We start from the raw sequence: 24094 nt of genomic DNA, 5'->3' as shown, positions 1-24094 counted from the left end.
CTTATTTTAGCAGAAAATCTACTTTACAAACATAATCCTGACCATATGATCGTATTTAATCCTCTTTTTTTCTTAAAATTTTAGAATTACCATTATATCGCGTACGGGATATGATGGTTATTGGGGGAGTCTCTCACTATTAGCAGCCCGTAGATTCTTCCAAAAATTGTAAAATTAGGGGGTTGTTAGCCCATTTTTATGAGTGAACGCACTGAAATTTATTATTTTCAATAATTAAAATAGAGTTTTATTTTCTACCATTAAAATTATGTAATGTGTACCTATTTGTCTTAAGTTTGACTTTTGTTTAAACAATTCTCTACTTTTCCATGGACGAAATTGTCCTTGTAAATCTAGTTTTCCTGTGTACTGAAGCTAAACAAAAAAACTAATTATACATTAATTTAACATCTCTGTATTTAATTGGTTTACATTCCTAACAGAATTCTATTAATTTACTTTTTGTTGTAAAATACTTTTAGAATCCTTAAAAAGGTATAGTTGTTAATTATCCAGGGATCTAAAGGGATAAGACAATGAACGTTAAATTGATGTACATCACCAATGATGATACACAAATTACCTTTTCGGTATATTACAAAAATTGGTTGAAACGTTTAAACACTCAACTTAATGAATCAACCAATCGAAATTCACTCAAGTCCTCAAAGATGTTAAGTCAACGATTATGTAAAAGAAAAAGAAACAGTGTAAAAAAAGGGGACTAGTGTAATACACAGCTCATTGTCCCCCCCCCCCCTCTTTCTCTCTCTCTGTAATTAGCGCAGATACTTAATAAGTTAGTTATGTTTGTACATACATCCTTAGTCTGTCTAACTAAGGCTATTAACTGAAATAGCTAAAAATGCAAAAAAAATCATTAATATTGCTTCGTTGACAATACTAGCCAAAAATTCGTCTAAATGTTGCTGAATTACGTCAACATTACCAAAATCGACTTATAGACTTGCTTCGCACAACAATTTAGATGAACAAACATATTTCTTTGTTACTACAGGCTTTTTGTGGAACCATGAGGTATAATACTGTTATAAGAAAAATTCCAAGGTTTTCATCAAAAGAATTCTACAAGAAATATTACTTCCTATACAGATTTAATCAGCATCTTATGAAAACATGAAAATGACTTTTTGTATTTACATAATAGTGGCTGCACCTTTTGTCTAAAGAGATATGACCTCTTCTACCCCACATCTCGCCAAAAAAAATTGTATTCTAAAATTAAAGGTAACTTTTGTAAGTGGAACTATAACCTATCCTCTGAAAAAAAGCCTAAAACCTGTCGATAGTGCAAACACAACTTACCTGAAAAAATTAAACTTGCATGTTAAGCCTTTTTTAAAGATATTTCGTAGCATTTGAATTGATCACTAGACAATGAACTGCTTTATTGTATAGGAATAGAAATATTTTATTGAATTTATGCAAAATATTAGAGGACACACAAAGATAAAGTTGCTAAGGTATAAAATTTACAGGGCTCGGCACCTGCTAGCACTTTCAAAAAAATTAACTATTTAAAGTCGAAGCCGCTGTAAGTCTAAAATCTGCAGTCATAGCCACTATGCTACTGCCGCGTTGGTTTTTGTATGTTTTTCCATAGTGACAAAAATCTGCAGCTGAGTTGCTATTATTCTGAGCAGCTGCCGAGCCCTGTAAATGTTGAACCATTTACTATTCGCACAGACCTAACCTTGAATGTTTGTCCTATTTTATTTCTGCACACCATGCAACTATAGAAAGTGGCACTACAAAACTTTTTATTCAAATTTTACAAAACTTTTTGAATTAATAGAATTCGCTTTGAAGCTGAATATTTTTTAAACACAAATAATACAGTCAAAAACATTTATTTATTCAAATAAGACTATTACGTTCAAAGGCAGCAAAGCTTTTTTAAAAAGAAGACAAAAGGGTAAATAAATATAGGCAACTATGAGAAACTTTTGGAATACTATTAAACACAACCCATACAGTCAAAACATGACAGTGGAGCCATGAAAGTTTAATGGCCGTTAGCTAAATAACTAACAAGTAACTAGCTTCGTTTTTATAATAGATTTGAAATTTTTGATTCACCAGTTCATGCAAGCATTCCTGACATTTCATGTTAATACAGCTCTACCACTCAACCACTAATGTTAAACTTGAACCAATTTTATTTCACATTACAACTATACTCTAGAAATTATGATTTATATGAATAATTTAATTACAACTTTTGGAATTTGCATTAATTTAATTTTGGAACCTATTAGTCTGAAGAATAGTGATTTATCGCATCAAATTATCGAGGATGTTGAATTAGATATTTTGAAATTAAAACCAGTTATGTTATTCCCAAGGGGCCAAGGCTAAGAAAATTGTATTTAATCTTTTGATTCTGTTTTTAATATTAATCATGAATAGGCGCATCTCATTACCATGCACAGTTAGGACTTCCAGACAAAGGTCGTGCAATCAAAGGGTTGGTTTACACCGCAACTATAAGCCTTGGAGGTCTTCATCATCGCCTTTTCCAACAGGGTGGGTAGATGATTATAATTGAAACCTTCTAGCATGCTGCAACTGTTATTAGTTTAACATTTTACATCTAAGTCTAAAGAAGTTGGTTAGGAACAAAGTTCTAAACCTTTATTAGGAAATAGATGCAGGATATCTGAAGAAATGCATAGTCTTTAGTAGCGAAGCTTTTCTGAAATTACTTTTTCCTACAATTGTGTGGAATTTTTTCTTGTTCTTTTTTGCCTCTTTGCCCTTATATTTCATCTTTTGATTTTTTGATTGATCTTAATATAGCCTCAATCGAGCGACACGCAAAAAGGAATATTTAAAAAAAATAATATTCGCTAGTATGAAACAACTTCATTCTTGTATTACAACAGACTAGACTACACCCCAACTTCCAATAACTCTTTCTTTGCAAGCATACTTTTTATTACAACTGTAATCCATCAATATCTAAGCAACTTGTAATAAAACTTTTTCTTGAAGGAAATTCCAACTTTTTGATAGATTAGAGATATTTTATACAATCAAAAACAAATCAATTATTTTGATTGAAAGATTTCTGTGAATCTGATTTATCTGAAGAAAAAATTAGGAATGTTTGTAAAAAGCTTTCGGAGATAATATTTTTAAAGAAATGTTTTGCCTTTAAAATAAAGAAAACAAGAAGCTGTTTATAATGCCTATAATAAAAATGACAGGCCAGTATACATTTTCATTGACCAATGGTCGGTCAGTATGATGTCATTTTTTACAGGCATTATAAAAAGCTCCACAAAACTAGATAAAAAAGGCAATTGAAAAAATATAAAACATTTTAGTTAGTTTAATAAAATGAAGTTCTCGCATTTATTAAATTCAAATTAAATAAAGATAATCAAAAGTATATACTATAAGGTACTAGTAAACATACCATCCAACTCAAAAACTTGTATATAAAGTAGCTTCGCTGTAACCTAAAGTCCTTGAATAAAGCAAGGTTAAATTTCGTTAACTAGTCTATAAATTTTGTATATTTTAAGGTTAAGTGCATAATTATGGTTTTTATGTGCAACATAATCACTTATTTATAACCAAACCAGGATTCATTTAATTTTATTAATAATAAATATGGGTCGTGGTTTAAAGCTATTTTTGTCGAAATTCTTAATACTAATTTCTACTGGTATTAACGATAGACTATTAAGATGACAAATGAGTATTTAAAGTATATAACTTAAATTGTTCAATAATTTTTCCATAGGAGTAAATAGGCATTATCATGTTAAGGCGGAAATTTTTAGCGTAGATTCTCTTGAAACAGGATTATCTTCCTAACTTTCTTTCACCAAATGTCTGTTTTACATTTTAATTTTCAAATGCTAAAAATAAAAATTGGTCACGTTAAAAAACCTTACAGCCAAGATAAAATTGATTTAGTATTTTACAAGAATCAGAGTCTGTCTGTGTTTCTGCCCAGAGAAATTTCCTGATAATTAAAACTTTTAGTCTACATAAAAGCATGGACAGGATAAATAAAACATTTCACTATTAAATACAGAAATGCTTTTGGAGAAGGAATTGTTTTGCATTATTGCGTTACATTGAAAATTTTATATTTGTATAGATTGTAAGCCTTATATCCTCCATTAGGTTAAAAGGTATCTGAAACACTTAAAGACTTTTTTATTATGAAAAGGCTTCATTAAATATTCAATTTTTAAGCTTTAACTTTTCATTTTATTTAATATTTCTTGATTTATTTCCTTTCTTCTTTTCCTCATTTGTTTTTACTCTAATAGTTTTCCTGTGGTAAGAACATTTGTGAACAGAAAAAGTAAAACCCAAAACCATTTAACTTTGAGTACGATGTGCGTTATGATTGCATTACCGACGACAAACTGAATTTGTTTTATTCATTACACATTTTATTTTAAGGCCTGAGTATGAGGGTTGGGACAATCCTTTCCGTGCCGAGGGTGAGATCAGCCATGATGCCGAGCTTATGCTGACTCTCTGGAGACAAGGCAACCTGTCCGGAAACCTGAAGGAGCTCCTAACACAACAGAAAAATCCTCCAGATAAGAACAAAGATATTCCGGATGGAAATATAAGATCCACAAGCAAAGACTTGTCAACAGAAAGCACCGGCCTTGTTAATAATGTTAATAAAAATAATAATCACAAGCATGTTGTAAATAATGTTGGTAATGGTAATGGTGTGTACAACAACAAGTCCAGTAATGGTGCAGCCAGCCACATACATGGTACAGCTGTCAATAATCACAGGGTGCCTAACTATGGAGGTACACAGGTAGGAGGTACGACAGGATATAATAACAAGATCAGCTCAAAACAATATGAGAGTGACAAAAAGAAAAAGCCTGTTGAGTGTTGTAGTCTTATGTGATAAGTTTACCATCAACCAGTAAATATTTACATGTATAATTATAAGCCAAAATATTAATATAAAAAAAACGAAATTCATTCATCTAAAAATCATTCAATAGTTAAAAATTCTAGGCATCTTCTACCTTTCTAAATATAAACCAAAAATCCTATTCATACTGATACAGATACTTACATAATGTTAATATTGTACACCTAATCTAGTCCTTTAAGTTGCTATATTTATTAAAGTATTCTAAATTTGTTTCAAATTTGAAACTTTGTTTAAAATATTTTCTTGTTTAATTAAATAGTATTTTTATGTAGATTTTTATCTAAAATTAGGAAAAGTTTTATGTAGCGGAGCAAAGTCGATCCTAAGCAGTTGGGACAATTGGCGGAGGGATAGTTCAACCCCCTTAGATAAAAAATATTACCTCCTTAAGCTCTCTCCTCCTTAAAAAATATTTAAATCCAAAAGCAAAGGGGTTGAAGTTTGGCTGAAGTTGCTATATTTAAGTTTATATTTTATTAAATTATTCTTAAATATGTTTTACATTTAGTACTTTATTTCTAAAATTTGCTTGATAAATAAATATTTTTGTGTAGCGGAGCAAAGTTGGTGATAAAATTCCTCCCCCCCCCCCCCTCCTCACTCCCCCACCATCAATCAAAAATATTTAAATCCAAAAGCAAAAGGGTTGTAAATAACATCACCGTATTGCTGAAGACCCTAGATACTGCGGGCGAAACCTTTTAAGCAATTTAATTTCGCTACATACTTTTCCTGATTTACAACAAAATTAGATTTTTAAATATTAATTTTAATGTTTAATAATTTATTAAAATGAAATATTTGCGTCTGCATTATATTGATTTGAATATAACTGCATGATCATTACATCCAGGGAAGGAATAATGTATTATAAAAACAAATAATATAACAAGGCAGAATAAGAATTAGTGGGTATGGTTTGGTTGAAAAAGACGCAGAGTTGGGGTAATTTTTATCAATTATGAAAAAAAAAAGTTTTGGGCTAAAGGAATTAAAAGTGGGGTTTCTTGAATTCAAATTTAAAAATAATGATTAATTTTCATTTTTCTGAAGTATTATTTGTTTGTTAGAATACTTATTCTTCTCTAATTACACATAAAATCACCATTAAAAAAGCTCTTTTAATGTCTTCTAATGTAGTTTTGTCAAAATATTAGGCTTTTAAAAATCTTTTAAAAATTTATTGAATCAATTTTTGGAAAATGATACTCTAATCCTGTTTTAAGGTGATAATTAAAAAAAACATAAACTTCTTGACTTGATATTTTTGCTATATGTAAAAATATCAAGCTCAATATCATGCAGAATTACATTTTTAGAAATTCTTATTATTATAATTATAAATTGATTATTTTTTTTATTGTTTATTTGTGCATTAATTTGTAACTTATTTAACTTAGTTTAAATTTATGAAATATTTAACCCCAGTGCTAAAATTTGGTTGTCAGTTGGAAGAGTGTCAGTTTACAGAGAAGTGCTCCTTAAATTTTGCATGGATTTGAGCCTTTATTGTAAAGTTAGACAAATTTACTGAATACATAGTCAGTTACAGACCAAATGAGGGATTGGAATTCGAGCTTGTTTGAATACTCTAAAATAATAGTAAAAAAATAGACCTAATATTGGCTAATTTGAACCTCTTCCTAAAGACAACCTAAAATGTATTAAAGATGTGTATTGTAATGCATATTATCATACCAAAGTAATCTTTCAGTCAGTTTTCACATAAAGTATTTTTAACCAAATAAAATAAAAGTGCTTGAAATATAAATTTGTTTAAAAGCATACAAAATATAAAATGAATCTCAGTTTTAAAGCTTATCAAAAGTTGATAAATGGAATGTTTATTTGTAAAAGTATTTAGACGGGGACAAAACAAGTTAAAAGCCTAAATTTCAACCATTATTACTAATTTATTATTCAACATATTTCTGGTTGTTTATAATATCATGAATATTCATTGTAAAGAATGAAAGCATTTCAAATATATTTTTACAAAAATTATTTTCTGTACTTTATTTTTTCGACTTGGTTGTCGTAAATGAATATTTTTAAATTCAAATATAAGTTGCGTTGCTACCCTAAAACTGGACATGTACGTAGTCCGTCCGCCACAATAAGCGAAAACACGTCATTTTATTGTAGAGAAGATGCAAGGGTTTGATTGTTGGCCTTAATCGAGTCATGATGTTAAGACGTTAATAAAGATCATTCAATCAAAACGTTGGCTGTCTTATTTGCTTCTAATTGCTTCGCTGTTTATAGATTTCAATGTCCTTTTTGTAAAATCTAATGAAATAAAGAATGTACGTATATGTGTGTGTCTATGTGTGTGCAGTTGTAGCAAGTTTATTTAAGAGTCTTCATCCATATATTTATTTTATAGACAAGAATGTCAGAACCAGATATATAGAAAATATATCAAAGGATACCATCAAATAAATTTATGTTATTACATACCTCTTTGAAGAATAAAAGAGTTTTATTTTTGATATACTTTCCTCCTTTTAGTGTGTTTATTTAAAGTTTTGTATAAATTATAAAACTTAGAAATAGTAAAATAATGATTAAACACCAGTAATTTCAGTATTTAAAGAAATCATTAGACAGTGCTATCAGCCGACAATTTCTTAAAGATAGAAAGGTGTGGCTACTCGTTTTTAGAAAAAGTGACTGTCTGTTTTTTTTGCAAATTTGCAAATTACCACGGCTGTCGGCCGAACAATACTTTTAAAAGGATTTATAAATGTATTTTAAAATTTTCGCCAGAGTTTTTAAAGGTTTTTAAAATTGGTCAACATTTAATGAATAATTAATTAATCATATTAAAAAGTTAATTCCAATGATGTGTCTACTAGATATTTTAAATATTAACTATTCTAAACCCTAAACGTATCGTATTTCGAGTAAATTTGGAAGGGAATTTAGACATATGAAAATATTGAAATTGGGGAATATTTATATACGTGTGCAAGAATTCTATTTCAAAAATAGGATATTAATTCCCCTCTCACTTCGTTCAAAAATACATCCCTATTTCTATTTTTCTAAATATTCAAATTTCTTAATATTTATATACGAAGTACTTGGTAAATAAATAGAAGATTTTGAAAAATAATAAATTTTTACGTTTTATATTTCTATTTCGAAATAAATCACGCAATCTTAAATTAAGTATGTTCGTTAAACAATTCCGAAATAAAATTTACTAGATATATTAGACTTTTAGGTTCTTTCTATGAAATTAATGTGATGACATAATTTCCTTACTCCAAAAAGTCTACCTGTTAAGAATACGACATTTTAGACGTCTTACTTTTTTCATTGCTTTTTTTACAGGGTAAAATAAAAATTCTTCCTAATATTAAAAAAGGATAATTTTGCATTACGTAAAAAAAGTATATAACGATAATGAAATATATTAAAGTTAACTTATAATAGTTTGTAATTGTATTTGTAACAATATATTTATAGATTCCCTGTTATTTGATATCATCCGTTTCCGGTGTATGCTGTTATATCAGGGATAAATATATACACAAAAATTCCTCCAACAAATTTTTATTATTTACCGTGGTCAAAACATATTAAAAAATCTTATTTTAAAAAATGTAAATATAACGAAATAAATTATATTGAAGTTTCTAATTACCCATGTACATTTCTACCTCGTGCACCTCGTGCACACACACACAGTTCTTCAGTCCTTATTTGAATTTCAGAGTGTATTGACACGTCATACTACGCGTTAGTTAGATACAAAGAAAAGTGAAAAATAATAAAAAATTAATATTCAATGTGAAAACTTCAAATGGAATTATATTAATACAATAAAATAAAGTGATAAATATTATTTGCATAGTTATAAAAAAAAAGAAGAAAGAAACAAAGTCTTAGTCAAGTGTCAACACAAGAAGATCTAATTCTGTACTGTCGTCCGAAAAAAATTATTGTAGTCTATTGTTTTGAGTGAATGTCATAAGAGTACATACACGTCAAAATAATAGGCTATGTTTTCTATTTCGGAAGGCAGTACACATAATCATTTACTGTATATTAAGGTAAGGATTTTGTAATAATTTGTAAATATAAAGTGATAAGTCTGTTCGTTATAACTTAATTATTCTTATTTTGCCTTTTGGTAATTTCAATTTTAAACGCACAGATTTTATACTGTGAATAATTCGGCAAGCTCCATACTTTGTTTTTAATTATGTTTATTTTTTATTTTTTTATATCGTTCCAAAATTACAAAGTATCGGGTGTGTTTTATCGATAAGTCTTACCTAAAAATATTGAATCCCTGTGTTCGAAAAGAATTTCCGTGCATTTTTTTACGTCGTTCAGAACGGCTCGGCTCCACATTAGGTTAAAGTGAGTTTTTACAGTAATAATATGATTTAACGGTCTATTTCCTTAAATTAAACTTAAAAACCATATGTTACCAAATATACACACATCCGCAGCCGTATTTCTAGATTCGGCTCCGCGTTTTTTTTGCGTTGAAACTCGGTTTTAAATGTACGCTCATATTAAACCTGATTATCAAGCTGTTTTTAAACAAATTTACTTACAATTTTGCTTAGACTCTTATATATTCGCATTCTGATAATTCAGTTCTGACATTAATGTCCGTATTTTTTTTACATTTTAACAACAAATTTTTATGTGACCTAATTATCCGATTGGTCTGATTTTTGGTTTACTGATGTTTGAATGTACAATAATATAAGCGAAGCGGCAAGTACGCATTTTTTATTTTTTTCCATCACCCTTTAATTGAAATTCAAATTTATTTTTGGATATTTAGTATTTACTTTCATTTGATGTCCAACTTATTTACTCTAGAACCTCGAGCAAGAGACCATCCACGCATAAAGACACAAGACAAGTATGATTTGAGTAATGTTTTTGGCTTCGCTACTTATTGATTATTCATCCTTGTTAAATTAAATAACAATACTGCCAAAAAAAAAATATATCAATAAACAGTTTTTTGGGTTTTATTACAACATTTATTTTATAATGGTAATGATACAGATATTTAAAAAACACAAAATTATTTCATTAAATTATTTGTTTTACTTTACTTCTACTTTATTTCTTTCCAACATAATTAATATGATAAACATATTTACAAGAATTATTTCACTTTTCCAGTTCCTTGGTTGCTGTCTTCTTGGTAACTTTTACCTGCCTATCCCAAAATGCTTGGGACTTCTTGGGGACTAGCTTGTTCATCTTCAAGAACATGATGGCGTGGATGGTTTCTTTCTCTAGGTTATACCGCCTCGATGAGTAAACTAATTTGAGGTGTGAGAAAATTCTCTCACACCTCGCATTAGAAACAGGTAAGTTGTTGAAGTTGGTCATCAAACTGACAAGTCCAGGTGGATAACATATCTTCTCTGCAACATGTTCATACCTGGCAGTAAGCATCCTGTGGGTTGCGGTCATTGCTCCTTGTTTGTACAGTTTCTGGCGTTCTTCAACATCGAAATCCTTGGACTTAGATTTTTTGACTTTCGCAATTTCCTCCTTTATCTTAGCGACTTCACGTTGGTAACCGTATGTCAAGGCATGCAACTTGGATTCTTCTATGTTACTCCAATCCTTCAGCCCAGCTTTCAGGTGTTTCTTCATGACGTCCAGGGGATCCTTCTGTTTGTCACGTTGTTCTTTCTTTTTCTTCTTGGCTGCTGCTTGAGCCTGAATTTCTTTGAACTCTTGTTGTTTGTTCCAAAACATCTTTTGGATGGGTGTCATCATGCCTGTAATACATAAATATAATTAATAAAAATGATAATTGAATTATTTAACTAATGTTATTATTATTATCTATTTTAATTAATATTGTATATCTTTACCTGTGGGAGGTGCAGTTTCTGGAGATTCGTACTCGTCAGCTTCGGAATCCTCATTGTCGGCATCCGCATTAGCTCTACGCAGGTCGGCCTCTTCATCTGCCTTTTCTTCAGGACTTAGGTTGGCTCTCAGTGAGATTCGGTGTAGCCGTTCACCCAACAACCTACAATTTTTGGGTGCTTGTTGTAAAATTGTTTTTGCTTCATCCTGTGTCACCGTATAGCTTTGTGTGCCACTCGCAATCATTTCCAAATGACTGCGTGACAGGGGGTGTAGGTAGAGACAGACTTGCCATCCTGCATTAGTACGGACAATCTTGTTAACTCTCAGGTGAAGGAACTTGAATACACGTCTAGCGAATAAGTTGCCAGGCATACTTGTCCGTAGGGTAAAGAACACCGTATCCAGCATGGTGAACATCTGGACGATTGTGGCCTCATGGGCTTGTGCAGGAATTGTCAGCATGGTATCCACACACTCCAACACTTCCAGGACTTCTCTGAGGGCAAGAACCTGGTCAGGTGTTGGCCACAGATTGTCAAACTTCTTGTTGACTAAAATAAAAATTAAAAATTAAAAATTAATTCTATTGATATATACAGTTCTAATTTTTAATTAAGGGAACGAGAGAAGAAATAATTTATTTAGTTTAAATTTTAATAAACTTCTATTTGTTACCTTTCTCTTTTGTTTAATTAAGGGACAGAGAGAAATTTAAATTGGTAATTTTGTTAGTTTTAAATTGTTGTTAAAATTATAATTAACTTTTTTGGGTTTACCTTTCTGATCCTGCACGGATTTTTTCACCTTCTGAAGTAGTGGTTTGTTGTCAAACAACTCTAAGAACCGCTTTATCATGTTCATTCTGGAGCTCCATCTCGTCTCCACGTATCTGGTAAGCATACGTTGTCCACTCTCTACCAAAATGCGACGCAGCTTCTTGTTATTCATAATTTTACTGACCAGCTTTGCCAGGTTAATTATGGTTCTGTTGTACCCCTTCCCTTTCTAAAAAAATATAATATTTGTTAATTTTCACGTTTTTGTATAATTTATTATTTAACTTTTTAAGTTACTGTATAAGTTATTTAGTTGGTTCTATTAATCATTTAATTAATTTACTTACAACTTTGGCAGCCTGCTTCAACGCCAACTCCACTTGGTGGTTGAGGCAAACACCTCCCACTATAAGTCCACATTTCTGCTCATCACATTTCATTGTTCTTTGGATGTTCTCTTCTATTAGTTTCCCGAAATTTGTGATTGCTGAAAAGAAATAATTTAATAAATTAATATAATTTAGTTAAATGCATTTCGTGAAACTACCCCTGTAAATCATTAAATGTAATTCATTGAATTTTTTGGGAATGAATTTAATTTAACTTTACTTACCCTCTCTTTGTTGTGGATCTTTGATGGCGATGGACCTGTAGAAAATCGCACTTGATATGCCGCCATCGCCGCCATCGCCTTGTCTTGTTCCTGCCAGGGTTTCTTCATCTCCATCCTGACCCTCACCTTCGGCTTCTACAACACCATCCTCAACCTCATCTAAATCTTCTATAAACAAATCCAACGGGATTTCATCTTCACTATCAGCCTCAGGTGTGTCTTCCTTATCACTATCATCATCACTGACTCCCTCATGGTTCATGAAACTTGTATACTCTGTGGGGGTTTTCCCGTGCTCTTCATTGAGTATCTTGACGGACTAAAGAATGAAAAATAAATTAATGATTTACTTTCTAATGGTATTGTTTTATAATATTAATTCTCGTATTCATTCAAATATTCATCTAAAAAAACTGGTTTTATCTTACAATTGTACATTTTACATCCGCGGAAAGCCATTTAAAATACGATGCGAGAAAAAACTATTAAATAGTTATGATTTTATAATTATAATTTATAATTTTTCATTACCTTTACACAGTTGGCAGCCGAGTCGGATGTGGAGCTGAGAAGTTGATAATGCTCAAGCCCAAACGTTTTCAACAGTTCTTCGAAATATTCGTAGATGCTGCGGCCGGAAGCATCGGGTTTAGGCATCTAAACATAAGTAATTAATCAAATTATCATTTAGGTATTTGTGGTCATTCTAAATTTCTAAGAATTAATTTTAAACTTATACCTGTTCACAGGCGAGCAACAATTCTTTGGGACCGTCTGCATCGGTATAGTTTGCAGTTACTGAAAAATTAGTAATTCTTTTATATTATTCATTCATAATAGTTTACTTTACTTTATTTAATTCAGGTTATGTAGCTGCTGCAGTTGTAATTGCATTAATAAATAATAATAGTTTATTTATTTTATTTAGGTTACCTGCAATGAAGTCGGTGTGGTGAACATTGCCGAAGTCGAAGGAAAGGTGCACACCTGCGGAAACAAAGATAATATTGATTATTTAAAATAATTAAATATTAACATTTTTTCCGCAGGTGTGCACCTTTCCTTCGATTTCGGCAATGTACACACCCGCGGAAGTGAAGATAATTTAAATTAATTATTTGTTATTTCTTTCAGATTTTGAAATTATTTAGTAATGTTTTAGTTTATAAATTATAATACTTAATAGTTAATAGTTATTAATACCTTTATTTTCTAAAATCTTCTTGAAGGATTCCATGTAATACTTGTGCTGCCCCTGCAGCCAGTTATGAAGCTGTTTGCTGGTGGGTGCATCCTGCTTCTTGCCTTTCTCAAGTAAACCGACCTGCTTGGCGACGATATGGTCAAAGGCATTGGCATCCATATCCTTAAAGCGAATTTTTTAAAGTTAGTATGTTTTTCAACCTATTTTTAAAAAATACACTATTCTAACTGACATGAAGATATATTTCGATTTTAGCAATCATTTTCAATTAATTTTGTTTAAAAAAATATAGGTATGAGACATTAGATAACAGCAAATATGATCAAAAATATTAAACATACATTTACCTTAAAGCGAAGGAAACTTTCATTATTAACCAGTTTTCCTGTTATGTGGCGCAGCGCTTCTAGGGCAGTGACGTATATTTTGACTTCATGGATAACTTCAGCATCTGCCTGGGCCTGTTGAAACTTCCTCTGAAAGCTGGCCAGGTTCACTCCCTTCCTATACTCTCGGTAAACATCTCTGTGGTCATTGATCCAGTGATGGCGAAACCTCCTAAACAGGTAAGCAATTAATATTATTTTTTTTTAGCAAAGCTACTCTATAATTCACCTTGTCCGTCAGTATATATTTTTAATCAATGTTTATGAATACTTAATACATCGTGTTATTTTATGTCAACTTAATATTATTACCTAAGAAGGTTAGTTTCTTGATTTATAAAATCTTTCCTTCCATCTGGATCTGTGGGGCATTCTTTCACGTGGTATGTGCCATCCCAGGTATGGAAGTTACAGTATTTGCACCCCCGCCCCCACGGGGTCTTATTCTGACCCTTTCCAGGGTAGTTGGGGATCATGTAAGCATGATCTTCAAGCACTTTAACCAAGTAGACATAAACCTGAAGTAATTTTAATTTTATTAAACATTTTATTTAATAATCTCACACCTGTAACTCTTTTTTTAGTTGTGTTCCTTTCTTGACTTTTAGTTTTGCTTTCAAAAAGTGTCACTTTTGCCCCCCCCCCCCCCCCTCTACATTTTATTATTATTTTTAGTATTTATGTTTGTACCTTATCACCATTACTATATGTTATCCTCTTCCCATCAAGGCGGTCATAGAGCGAGTGTGTGTCCCCTTGTACTGTACCCACGCAGTCTAGGTAATCAATAGAACAGTTAATTTAATATATTATAGGTAAAGTAAAACAAACTAGTATTCTAGAAATTTATGTATTTACGGTTGAGATTGTATGGTTATTAATTATAAATATAATATAATGTATTTTATTTAAGTACAGACAAATAGACATCCTGTCAATTAAATTTTTAATGTTACTACCTATGTTATTGATATTAATTATACTAATTTAAGCTTACCTCTGATGAACATATGTTCCGTACTGTCACTGTTCATCTTGGGTTTATTCTTGGATCCTTTTTGTCGGCCACCTCTCCCTTTTGGCTTTTCTCCAGCTGGGGATGACTGTGCTGAAGAAGGTGTGTCTCCAGCTGGTGTTGTAGGTGTGGCTGCGGCTTTAGGTTTGGCTGCGGCTTTAGGTGTGGCTGTTGTACTTGTACGGCCACCTCTCCCTTTTGGCTTTTCTCCAGCTGGGGATGACTGTGCTGAAGAAGGTGTGTCTCCAGCTGCGGCTTTAGGTGTGGCTGTTGTACTTGTAGGTGATGGAGACGGCGGCGGCGTTACGTTGAGTGGGCGCATTGGTGATGTATCTGGTGTTGTTTGTGAAGCTGGTTGTGGGCTTGCTGGTTTTGACCTTAAAATAATTAATTAATATTATTTTTCCCTTGCCCTCTGGACAAAATATAAAAATTATTTGGCTACTTGTTTTTTTTACCTCGATTGGGGAGAAGGTTTGGGGGGTGAAGTTGGATTTTCAGGTTCTGGGCTGTCAGGTTTTGACCTTAAAAAAATAGCCTATTATTTTAATTATTAATTAATATTATTTTTCCCTTGCCCTCTGGACAAAATATAAAAATTATTTGGCTACTTGTTTTTTTTACCTCGATTGGGGAGAAGGTTTGGGGGGTGAAGTTGGATTTTCAGGTTCTGGGCTGTCAGGTTTTGACCTTAAAAAAATAGCCTATTATTTTAATTATTAATTAATATTATTTTTCCCTTGCCCTCTGGACAAAATAAAAAAAAATTATTTGGCTACTTGTTTTTTTTACCTCGATTGTGGAGAAGACTCTGTTCTTCTTTTCTTGACCCTTGGAGGTGAAGACAACTTAGTTATTATTCGCTTCCGTTCACGTTGTGGATCAGCTATTTTTGAAGTGACTGGAGTGCAACTGAAATTAAATAAATAAATAAATTTTCAATTTCTCTGGTTCTTTTTAGAACCCACCAAATTTACCAAATTTGGGATTATATTCTAAAAAAAAATGGCCTCTCTTGGTGTGTAGAGCACCGAGAGTTGCTGAACATGGAAGGAATGCGCCCCGGAGGATGGATGGAGGACCCAACCTAACCTGACCAAAAGTAAGTAAGGATATTTTTTTAACATTTACCTACCCTAAGATAAAAAGTTACTGTAAAAATACAATACTTTTCATAATCCCATTTATTATAATTTTATTAGGGGTATGCATTTGAGCTTAATAGTAAATAAAAAGTAAAAATACGACGAAACCCACTAATTTTATAAGGGGTAGTTTCACGAAATGCATTTGAGCTTAATAAATAAAAAGTTACTGTAAAAATCCCATTTCTATACTTTTTTTAGCATGGGTAGATGCACTTCGTGAAACTACCCCTTTTAGTTTTTTTATAACATTATTAAATATAAAATGAAAATATTATTATTACCTAATGTTATCACTGGGGGTTATTTTTTTTGTGGGGGTCCCCAACCCCTCCTTCTCCTCCAACATTACCGACCCTGGAGTGCAACTGAAAATTAAATAAATAAATAACATTTACCTACCCTAAGATAAAAAGTTACTACTTTTCATAATCCCATTTATTATAATTTTATTAGGGGTATGCATTTGAGCTTAATAGTAAATAAAAAGTAAAAATACGACGAAACCCACTAATTTTATAAGGGGTAGTTTCACGAAATGCATTTGAGCTTAATAAATAAACTTCGTGAAACTACCCCTTTTAGTTTTTTTATAACATTATTAAATATAAAATGAAAATATTATTATTACCTAATGTTATCACTGGGGGTTATTTTTTTGGGGGGGGACCCCAAACCCTCCTTTTCCTCCAACATATCAAGGTCAACCTCATCCAAAACATCGGGTATGCTTGCATCGGGGATCGTCTTACGTTCACGCAAACTACGAGTACGCGTAACTGAAGAGTCAGGCATAGCTTGGACAACCTCACTGTCATCATCGTCACCTACTATAACTTTATTAGAGTCAGGCTCAGCCATTCTCTAACGATGTTGTAACTGAACTAAAACTAAAAAAAAAGATTAATATTAATTATGACTTTATGACTTTAAGCCTAAGGTGGTGAGAAAGAATGGCCAGGTTACCGCTTACATTGGATGATTGGGGGAAGAAAAGGGTTAACAACTTAACAGTAACTCCACCCATAATTTTATTTTTTGGAATAGTAAGGGATAAAATAAACACACATAAAAGAAAGTGTGGGGGGGGGGGGGGGTATAACTAATCCAATTACTACGAAGTACGAGGGAAATCATGGGATGTGTTGGAAAATATTTATATGACATGTAAGACTAAGAATTCTCCTAATTTCCCCTTGAGGAGGGGGGAGGATTTGATGCTTAATCTGCAGAAGGGGTAATTTAACACTTAATTTACCCTCCGTAAAAGATTAAAGATTAAAAGATTAAAGATTATTTGAAACCTGCCCCACCCCCCTTTTTCAACACTTCTTATTTGAATATAATTATATGTAATCTTTTTTTCTCCACCCATCATAACGTAATGGTTAGGAGGAGGGGGGGGGGGGGAACCAACAAGATTTAATTTGGATTTAATACGATGAAATTTTAGTAAATAAATTAGCCGTTAGAGGCTGGATATTTCAAATTGTTTTTCAATTTATACTTAAGTTTCATCATTCATTGGTAAGAAAAGTTAAAAATTATATTTCAAGTTTTAGAAACCTATTTTTAAGAAAAGTTACATTTGAGATGAATAGAATTAAAAAAGTATTCGGTAATGTAGACAAACAAAATTGCTTCATAGTTACATATTGGAAGTTACATAACATTCAAGGATTACCATTGACATTGTCAGCTTTGAGGTCACTTTATGAAGGCTTTTTGGCCAATTATAGAATAGATGGATGATAATGATATGATGAATATCTGTATCATTTCATATCTTTTAAAAACAAAGTTTTATACCAACGTTTTCTTTTTGGTTTGCTCAACAATTTTGGGGAATTTTGGGACTTGGTTGCTTCATTAAGTTGAGTGTAAAAACGTTTCAACTATGAATTGTTATTTACAAAAGGGGTAATTTTGTGCATCATCATTGGGAGTGTACATCAATTTATCGGCCATTATAATATAAGGTTATAATTTATAAAGGTGTCATATATATAAACCTTTCTTAAAAGTTAAAAAAAAACTCTCTCCCGTCACCCAGCATTAGTGGAAAATTTTTATAAAGGAAAATTTAAATAAATAAAGGGGGGTTATAATAAAGGTGTCGTCATATATATATTATGGAAAATTTTTATAAAGGAAAATTTAAATAAATAAAGGGATTATTCTTTGTATTTTTTTTGGGGGGGGGGGGGGGTTATATTCAAAATCAAGTTCAACCCTTTCTTTTCATATATTCTATGTATAATAAAGGTGTCGTCATATATATATTATGGAAAATTTTTATAAAGGAAAATTTAAATAAATAAAGGGATTATTCTTTGTATTTTTTTTTGGGGGGGGGGGGTTATATTCAAAATCAAGTTCAACCCTTTCTTTTCATATAGCAACCCTCCTTAAAAGGGGAGGGGGGGGAGACTAGAGTAAAATAAACAGCCCATTGCCCTTCCCTTTATTTTGGGGGGGGGGGGGACTATAAAGGTGTTAACTGTTACTTACATGTAAAACCCTTTTCCCCCACCCATATATGTTTGGATATTGACCTCTCGGATGCCACTTATTTTAAAGGGTATGTAAAGATAAAATTTTTTCATGCTATTAGACTATTAGACTATTAGTATTAACAAATTAAAAATCTTAACATTTTCTAAATAATAAATATCGAAGATTGATTTTACGGCATTAGGTTGGTTTATTCGAAGATTGATTTTACGGCATTAGGTTGGTTTATAAAGATAATTTACATTTTACAAATTTGTAATTTAAAGTTAAATAGTAGGTTGGCGACGAACGAGACATGGGCCAGCCAACTTCAAGTTACTTGGATACTAAGGGGAGAAGAAACGGCGGCGCAACCGCCGAAAACTGCCGAGAAAAGGCAAAATAAATTTCAGCGGCTTATCGGAAGGTAATGAGGAAATTACATTTTTGCATACAACCCCTTTATTTTAATGGCTTTCTCTACCTTTTGACCGCCTTTCTCTTTGTTTTAATGCGTAATTAGTTTTTATATACGCATAAAATAAACTTATAAACTTAATTATTTTTTAATATTTGATTTTGCAGTGTTTTTATACGTATATTGTGAACGTTTTGGTGAAATTGAATTGAAATTGAAATTAATTATATCTGCATTTGCATTATGAAAAATAAAATACTAATTATTAAATTATTATTTCAGTATAAATATCCGAACGATCAACGAATAATGAAATCTAGAGTACCCAGCAGCACGAAACGAAGGAGCCAGCGAATACTTGAACGACGTCAAGGTATAATATATATTGAATTCTATTTATTTTTAGTTATTTATTTATTAGGATGTAGTTACGTACGATTTAGAAAGCGAAGCAACTCTATAATCATTACCAGAATGTCCGTAAATGCATAACCATAACCATAAACAATTATAAACATGACATTATACAAGTGTTAATGTCCGTTTGTCCTACCTTTTCAGAGCTTCGCTTTTATGGATGTTGTCATCCTTGTTTTTATAGTTATAACTTATTCCACAAAGTGTAATATAATGAATAAATAATCCTTATACTAAAGGATCTCGCTAACCGATGAACCGATCGGGTTCTCCTTTTTACCTTTTTAAAAGCGAAGCTTTTCTATAATTATGGTCGGTCCGTCCGATTTAGAAAGCGTAGCAACTCTATAATCATTACCAGAATGTCCGTACGTTCATTTTAAACATGTTGATTTTTCGTCCGAGATAGTTAGCTTTTATTCGTTAATTTAGGCATGTTAGAATTGTCCTATCGATTTCAAACTTTGCATGATGTAGTTACGTACGATTTAGAAAGCGAAGCAACTCTATAAGCATTACCAGAATGTCCGTACGTCCCTTTTAAACATGTTGATTTTTCTACTTTTATAACAACAAAATTTTATGTGATCTAATTATCCGTTTGATCTGGTTTTTGGTATATTGATTCCTTGGACAACAAAGAATAATATTATAAGCGAAGCAACTCTATAATTAAGTCCTAGAAATGTAAGTATGACCATAAACATTATCCTGTATGAAGCAGTTTTCCAACAAATTTACTTAAAATTTTGCTTCGACTCTATACATTTATAATTTATTAAGGTGTCGCTGTTCCTCTTCCTGTTCCTGTTGAGGCCCCCCTCCGAGATGATCCGGTTGTGGCTGCTATTGCACCCCAGCCTGATGACCAGCGTCGAGTTCGACGACAACGACGCCGTAATGCTGCAAGACAATTAGGTAGGTATTATATATAATACGTTTGTCCAGTAACCTTACTCTAAAATAATAAATTCACCTTTTGGAATTAATTTAATTAATTAATTGCGTTGAGATATTTTATGGTTTGGAAAAAATAACCATTTATTTTAAATTAATAGTAAATATCATACAGAATTGCTTACATGATTATTATAAAACAAGGATGAAAACATCCATAAAAGAGAAGCTCCAAAAAATGCGTCAAAAAATCTAAGCTGGATCTTTAATTAAAATGTATTTTTTTTGGCTTTTATGGAACTAATTGTAATCTACAGAAGGGAAAATCACTGGGGATGTACATCGATCTATCGACCACCCTCCTGAGAGATTTTAATTTTAATTTTGATTTAATTTATTAAGGTCAACAGGTTATCCAACAGATGGGGAACAATAATAATGTCAATGTTCCCCATCAACCACCACAACCGGACCATCCTCAAGAGCCGGACCACCCTCAGCAGGACCCTCCAGAGCCCCTTCCCGCCGACAACAATCCACCTCCCCCACCCCCGCCACAGCAAGAACGTCAACCTCAACGTGTGCAACCTATTTTCAATTTGACAATAGGTGCGCACGCCACAGTAAATATCAACAATAATACATTTCAATTCTATTGATTATTGTTGATATTTACTGTTAATTTATTGTTATTTTGTGTTGTTATCCCCCCCCCCCCCCCCCCCCGACTAAATGACTGGATTAGGTTAGGCTAGGTTAGGTTATATGGCTAGGGGGCCGAGCGCCCGCGGTTATTTTTATTGGTGGGGGGGGGGGGGGATAAAAATTGTAAAAATCTATTTTGTATTTTGTATATACTATTTTTGATATATTTACTTTATTTACTAGAATTCCAATTATCCCCCCCCCCCCCCCCCCCGACTAAATGACTGGATTAGGTTAGGCTAGGTTAGGTTATATGGCTAGGGGGCCGAGCGCCCGCGGTTATTTTTATTGGTGGGGGGGATATTTTCAAATTTTGTATATACTATTTTTGATATATTTATAATACTTTATTTACTAAATTTGCAGATTTTTTAAAGGGGTAGTTTCACGAAATGCATTTAAACTTAATTTAGTGAACCGCATATTTTATCCTGGTTAAATGGTTAAACTACATTTATATGGCATATATTTGAAAAAATTTCAATTTTCTACCACATAGTTTTTAAAATGTCAAGACTTGAAAATCGTCTTTTTAAATTGCATATATCACAAAAAAGACAATTTTAAGGTCTTGATATTTTAAAAACTACGTGGTAGAAAATTGAATTCATTTCAAATATATGCCATATAAATGTAGTTTACCCATTTAACCAGGATAAAATATGCGGTTCACTAAATTAAGTTCAAATGCATTTCGTGAAACTACCCCTTTTCTTTAGTTTTAATATTTTCATTTAATTTTTTTTTCAATTTCATTGTTTCATTTTTTAGTAGCAAATCTACTTTATATTTCTAAATGTAAATATGTCTGTCTGTCTGTCTGTTTTTTTTTCGTTTTTCAATTTCATTGTTTCATTTTCATTTTGTATTTCATAAATTCATTCATTTCATTTCATATTCATATTCGTGATACAAATAAATGTGATAAGAAACTCGAAATAATACACTTTTTTATTCATTCTTATGGTCGGTCCGTCCGATTTAGAAAGCGTAGCAACTCTATAATCATTACCAGAATGTCCGTACGTCCATTTTAAACATGTTGATTTTTCGTCCGAGATAGTTAGCTTTTATTCGTTAACGATGCAAGAAATAGCCTATCTATTGATAATTTTAAATACGTGGAACGCTTACCTAACCTACCTAAGTTTTATCAAATAACTATATCAAACGTCTCTCTTCCTTCCTTGGATACAAACGGCTGCGCCCCTAGCATTTAGAGGCTCTATATTCGAACCTACCTACCTACCTACCTAAGTATATCAAATAACTATATCAAACGTCTCTCGAGTCTCTTCCTTGGATACAAACGGCTGCGCCCCTAGCATTTAGAGGCTCTATATTCGAAGGGATATGAAAGGGCAGAAAAATAGCCTAAAACCATCTAAGGACCTATACGAAGCTGTACTGTAAAGGAGAACCATATAGGTTCAGTGGTTAGCGAGATCCTTAGCTACAGACAAACAGAGCTTACTTCATTATAAGTTTCCTAGCGGCTACGCCCCTAGAGGCCTCTAGTGGCACTTTAAATGTTTTTGTTTGTTAAAGTTAATACTATAGCTATTGATAATTTTAAATTTATGTCTTCAATTCAAAGTTAAAATAAGTACACAAATAAAACCATCTAAGGACCTATACGAAGCTGTACTGTAAAGGAGAACCATATAGGTTCAGTGGTTAGCGAGATCCTTAGCTACAGACAAACAGAGCTTACTTCTTTATAAGTTTACTAGCGGCTACGCCCCTAGAGGCCTCTAGTGGCACTTTAAATGTTTTTGTTTGTTAAAGTTAATACTATAGCTATTGATAATTTTAAATTTATGTCTTCAATTCAAAGTTAAAATAAGTACACAAATAAAACCATCTAAGGACCTATACGAAGCTGTACTGTAAAGGAGAACCATATAGGTTCAGTGGTTAGCGAGATCCTTAGCTACAGACAAACAGAGCTTACTTCTTCAATTATAATTCAAATTATAGAGCAGCATCGCAATTACAAATTAAATTAAATAAAAATAAGAAAATTATTTTTCATAGTTTTATTATTATAGCATATATATGTCAAGTTATGTTATTTATGTGGAATCTAACTAAATATTCACAGGAATGCGATCTCATTCTCAACTCAATCGATAATGATCACTGACTCATCAGAGTCATCACCTTCACCTTCGCTCGCGCCACCTTCGTGTTCCAGAACTTCCAGGATGGCGTCAATATCTCCATCATCGGAAGATGGATTTACATCGCCGGAGATATCGGGATATTCGTCACCTTCGCTCGCGCCACCTTCGTGTTCCAGAACTTCCAGGATGGCGTCAATATCTCCATCATCGGAAGATGGATTTACATCGCCGGAGATATCGGGATATTCGTCTTCATCTGATAGATCTACTGTGCCATCTAATCCTATCGCACGGTCATAGACAGCTAACGCCTGGATAACGTCGTCACGGTAACCGTTGCATTTTGCTTCCATTTGCTGCAGAACAAGTTGGTTTTGTTCGCGTGTACGCTGCGAAGATGGAAGGGCTTGGTGAAGGAATTGGTATATACCAATTCCTTCACTAAATAGTCTGATCGCCTGCATATTCCGAACACTCTGGAACCCCGACCTGTAAAGCAGCGAAGATATATCTTTAAAAGATCTGTGAAGGACCTGATAATGGGCGTACCATCCAGGCATCAGGTCGGGGTATAAACTTGGTTCTGGATCTGTACAGGTAAGTGTACGGGCATCCATCGCTACCGGCTTGCGCCTGCGCCCAACTGTGACTCTCTGTCCTTGTTCCGCCATAATAACGATAGCAAAAATAAAACAAATGTTCAAATGTTGTCACTTCAAAGGTCTGTAAGCAAATGAAATTTCAAGGAATCATTAATTACCCCCTACAAATTTTTCTTTGTTGTTGGTTTCCAAGAAATTATTAAGATTTATAATATTCTAGATGTGTGAAATATTTTTAACAAGGATGACAATATCCATTAAAGCAAAACATTAACATAAATGCATTAGTATAATCAAAATTATAAGTAAGTATTCTGTCTATAAGTATAAATTATATAAATACTAACATACTGACGTCTATAACCAACACTAATTATAGAAAAGCTTCGCTAATTCCTAGTATTTTGAATTTTCCATATGTTTTGTTTTGTTTTGTTTCTTGGGGGGGGGGTATTCTGTCTATAAATTATATAAAATA

General features: G+C 32.3%; 7 protein-coding genes across 8 annotated transcripts in view; 4 read left to right on the top strand and 3 right to left on the bottom strand.

Annotated features, from left to right (window-relative positions):
* LOC145323767 (uncharacterized) overlaps positions 1 to 6953 on the top strand; it is a 50912-nt gene extending 43959 nt beyond the window's left edge. Inside the window, exon 4 of the mRNA XM_080166295.1 lies at positions 4447 to 6953. Coding sequence (XP_080022421.1) covers positions 4447 to 4918 — 472 coding nt within the window. The 3' untranslated portion in view covers positions 4919 to 6953. The remainder of the gene's footprint in view (positions 1 to 4446) is intronic.
* The window catches only part of Alg7 (Alg7 dolichyl-phosphate N-acetylglucosaminephosphotransferase), a 570179-nt gene that overhangs the window by 502858 nt on the left and 43227 nt on the right, over positions 1 to 24094 (top strand). The gene's annotated exons all lie outside the window — the stretch shown is intronic.
* Positions 1 to 24094, top strand: part of LOC145331062 (uncharacterized) — a 557608-nt gene that overhangs the window by 502865 nt on the left and 30649 nt on the right. The gene's annotated exons all lie outside the window — the stretch shown is intronic.
* On the bottom strand, positions 9168 to 12714 carry LOC145323737 (uncharacterized). The gene is made up of 5 exons (XM_080166239.1): positions 12209 to 12714; positions 11943 to 12082; positions 11596 to 11824; positions 10819 to 11370; positions 9168 to 10722 (listed from the first exon to the last, which is right to left on the bottom strand). The coding sequence occupies exons 1-5, from the start codon at positions 12468 to 12470 to the stop codon at positions 10100 to 10102; spliced, it is 1806 nt and encodes a 601-aa protein (XP_080022365.1). The 5' UTR covers positions 12471 to 12714; the 3' UTR covers positions 9168 to 10099.
* On the bottom strand, positions 13574 to 15342 carry LOC145323746 (uncharacterized). Its single transcript, XM_080166252.1, has 5 exons — positions 15272 to 15342; positions 14796 to 15190; positions 14489 to 14574; positions 14111 to 14316; positions 13574 to 13970 (listed from the first exon to the last, which is right to left on the bottom strand). Exons 2-5 carry the CDS (start codon positions 15133 to 15135, stop codon positions 13715 to 13717), a joined length of 888 nt encoding a protein of 295 aa, XP_080022378.1. The 5' UTR covers positions 15136 to 15190; positions 15272 to 15342; the 3' UTR covers positions 13574 to 13714.
* Positions 15146 to 18145, bottom strand: LOC145323753 (uncharacterized). The gene is made up of 3 exons (XM_080166263.1): positions 16590 to 18145; positions 16243 to 16326; positions 15146 to 15725 (listed from the first exon to the last, which is right to left on the bottom strand). The coding sequence occupies exons 1-3, from the start codon at positions 16817 to 16819 to the stop codon at positions 15602 to 15604; spliced, it is 438 nt and encodes a 145-aa protein (XP_080022389.1). The 5' UTR covers positions 16820 to 18145; the 3' UTR covers positions 15146 to 15601.
* Positions 18181 to 20890, top strand: LOC145312455 (uncharacterized). Of its 2 annotated transcripts, XM_080151817.1 has the most exons (4): positions 18181 to 18878; positions 19152 to 19242; positions 20070 to 20204; positions 20586 to 20890. In XM_080151817.1, the coding sequence occupies exons 2-4, from the start codon at positions 19179 to 19181 to the stop codon at positions 20840 to 20842; spliced, it is 456 nt and encodes a 151-aa protein (XP_080007943.1). In that variant the 5' UTR covers positions 18181 to 18878; positions 19152 to 19178; the 3' UTR covers positions 20843 to 20890. The 2 variants fall into 2 exon arrangements, with proteins under 2 accessions (XP_080007943.1, XP_080007874.1); XM_080151748.1 differs by having other exon boundaries at positions 18181 to 19242.

Source organism: Acartia tonsa, chromosome 1 (genome assembly GCF_053477335.1).
Source record: "Acartia tonsa isolate MP-2025a chromosome 1, ASM5347733v1, whole genome shotgun sequence".
Lineage (NCBI taxonomy): Eukaryota > Metazoa > Arthropoda > Copepoda > Calanoida > Acartiidae > Acartia > Acartia tonsa.
The sequence above is the reverse complement of the archived record's forward strand: the minus strand, read 5'-3'. Positions and strand labels throughout refer to the sequence as shown.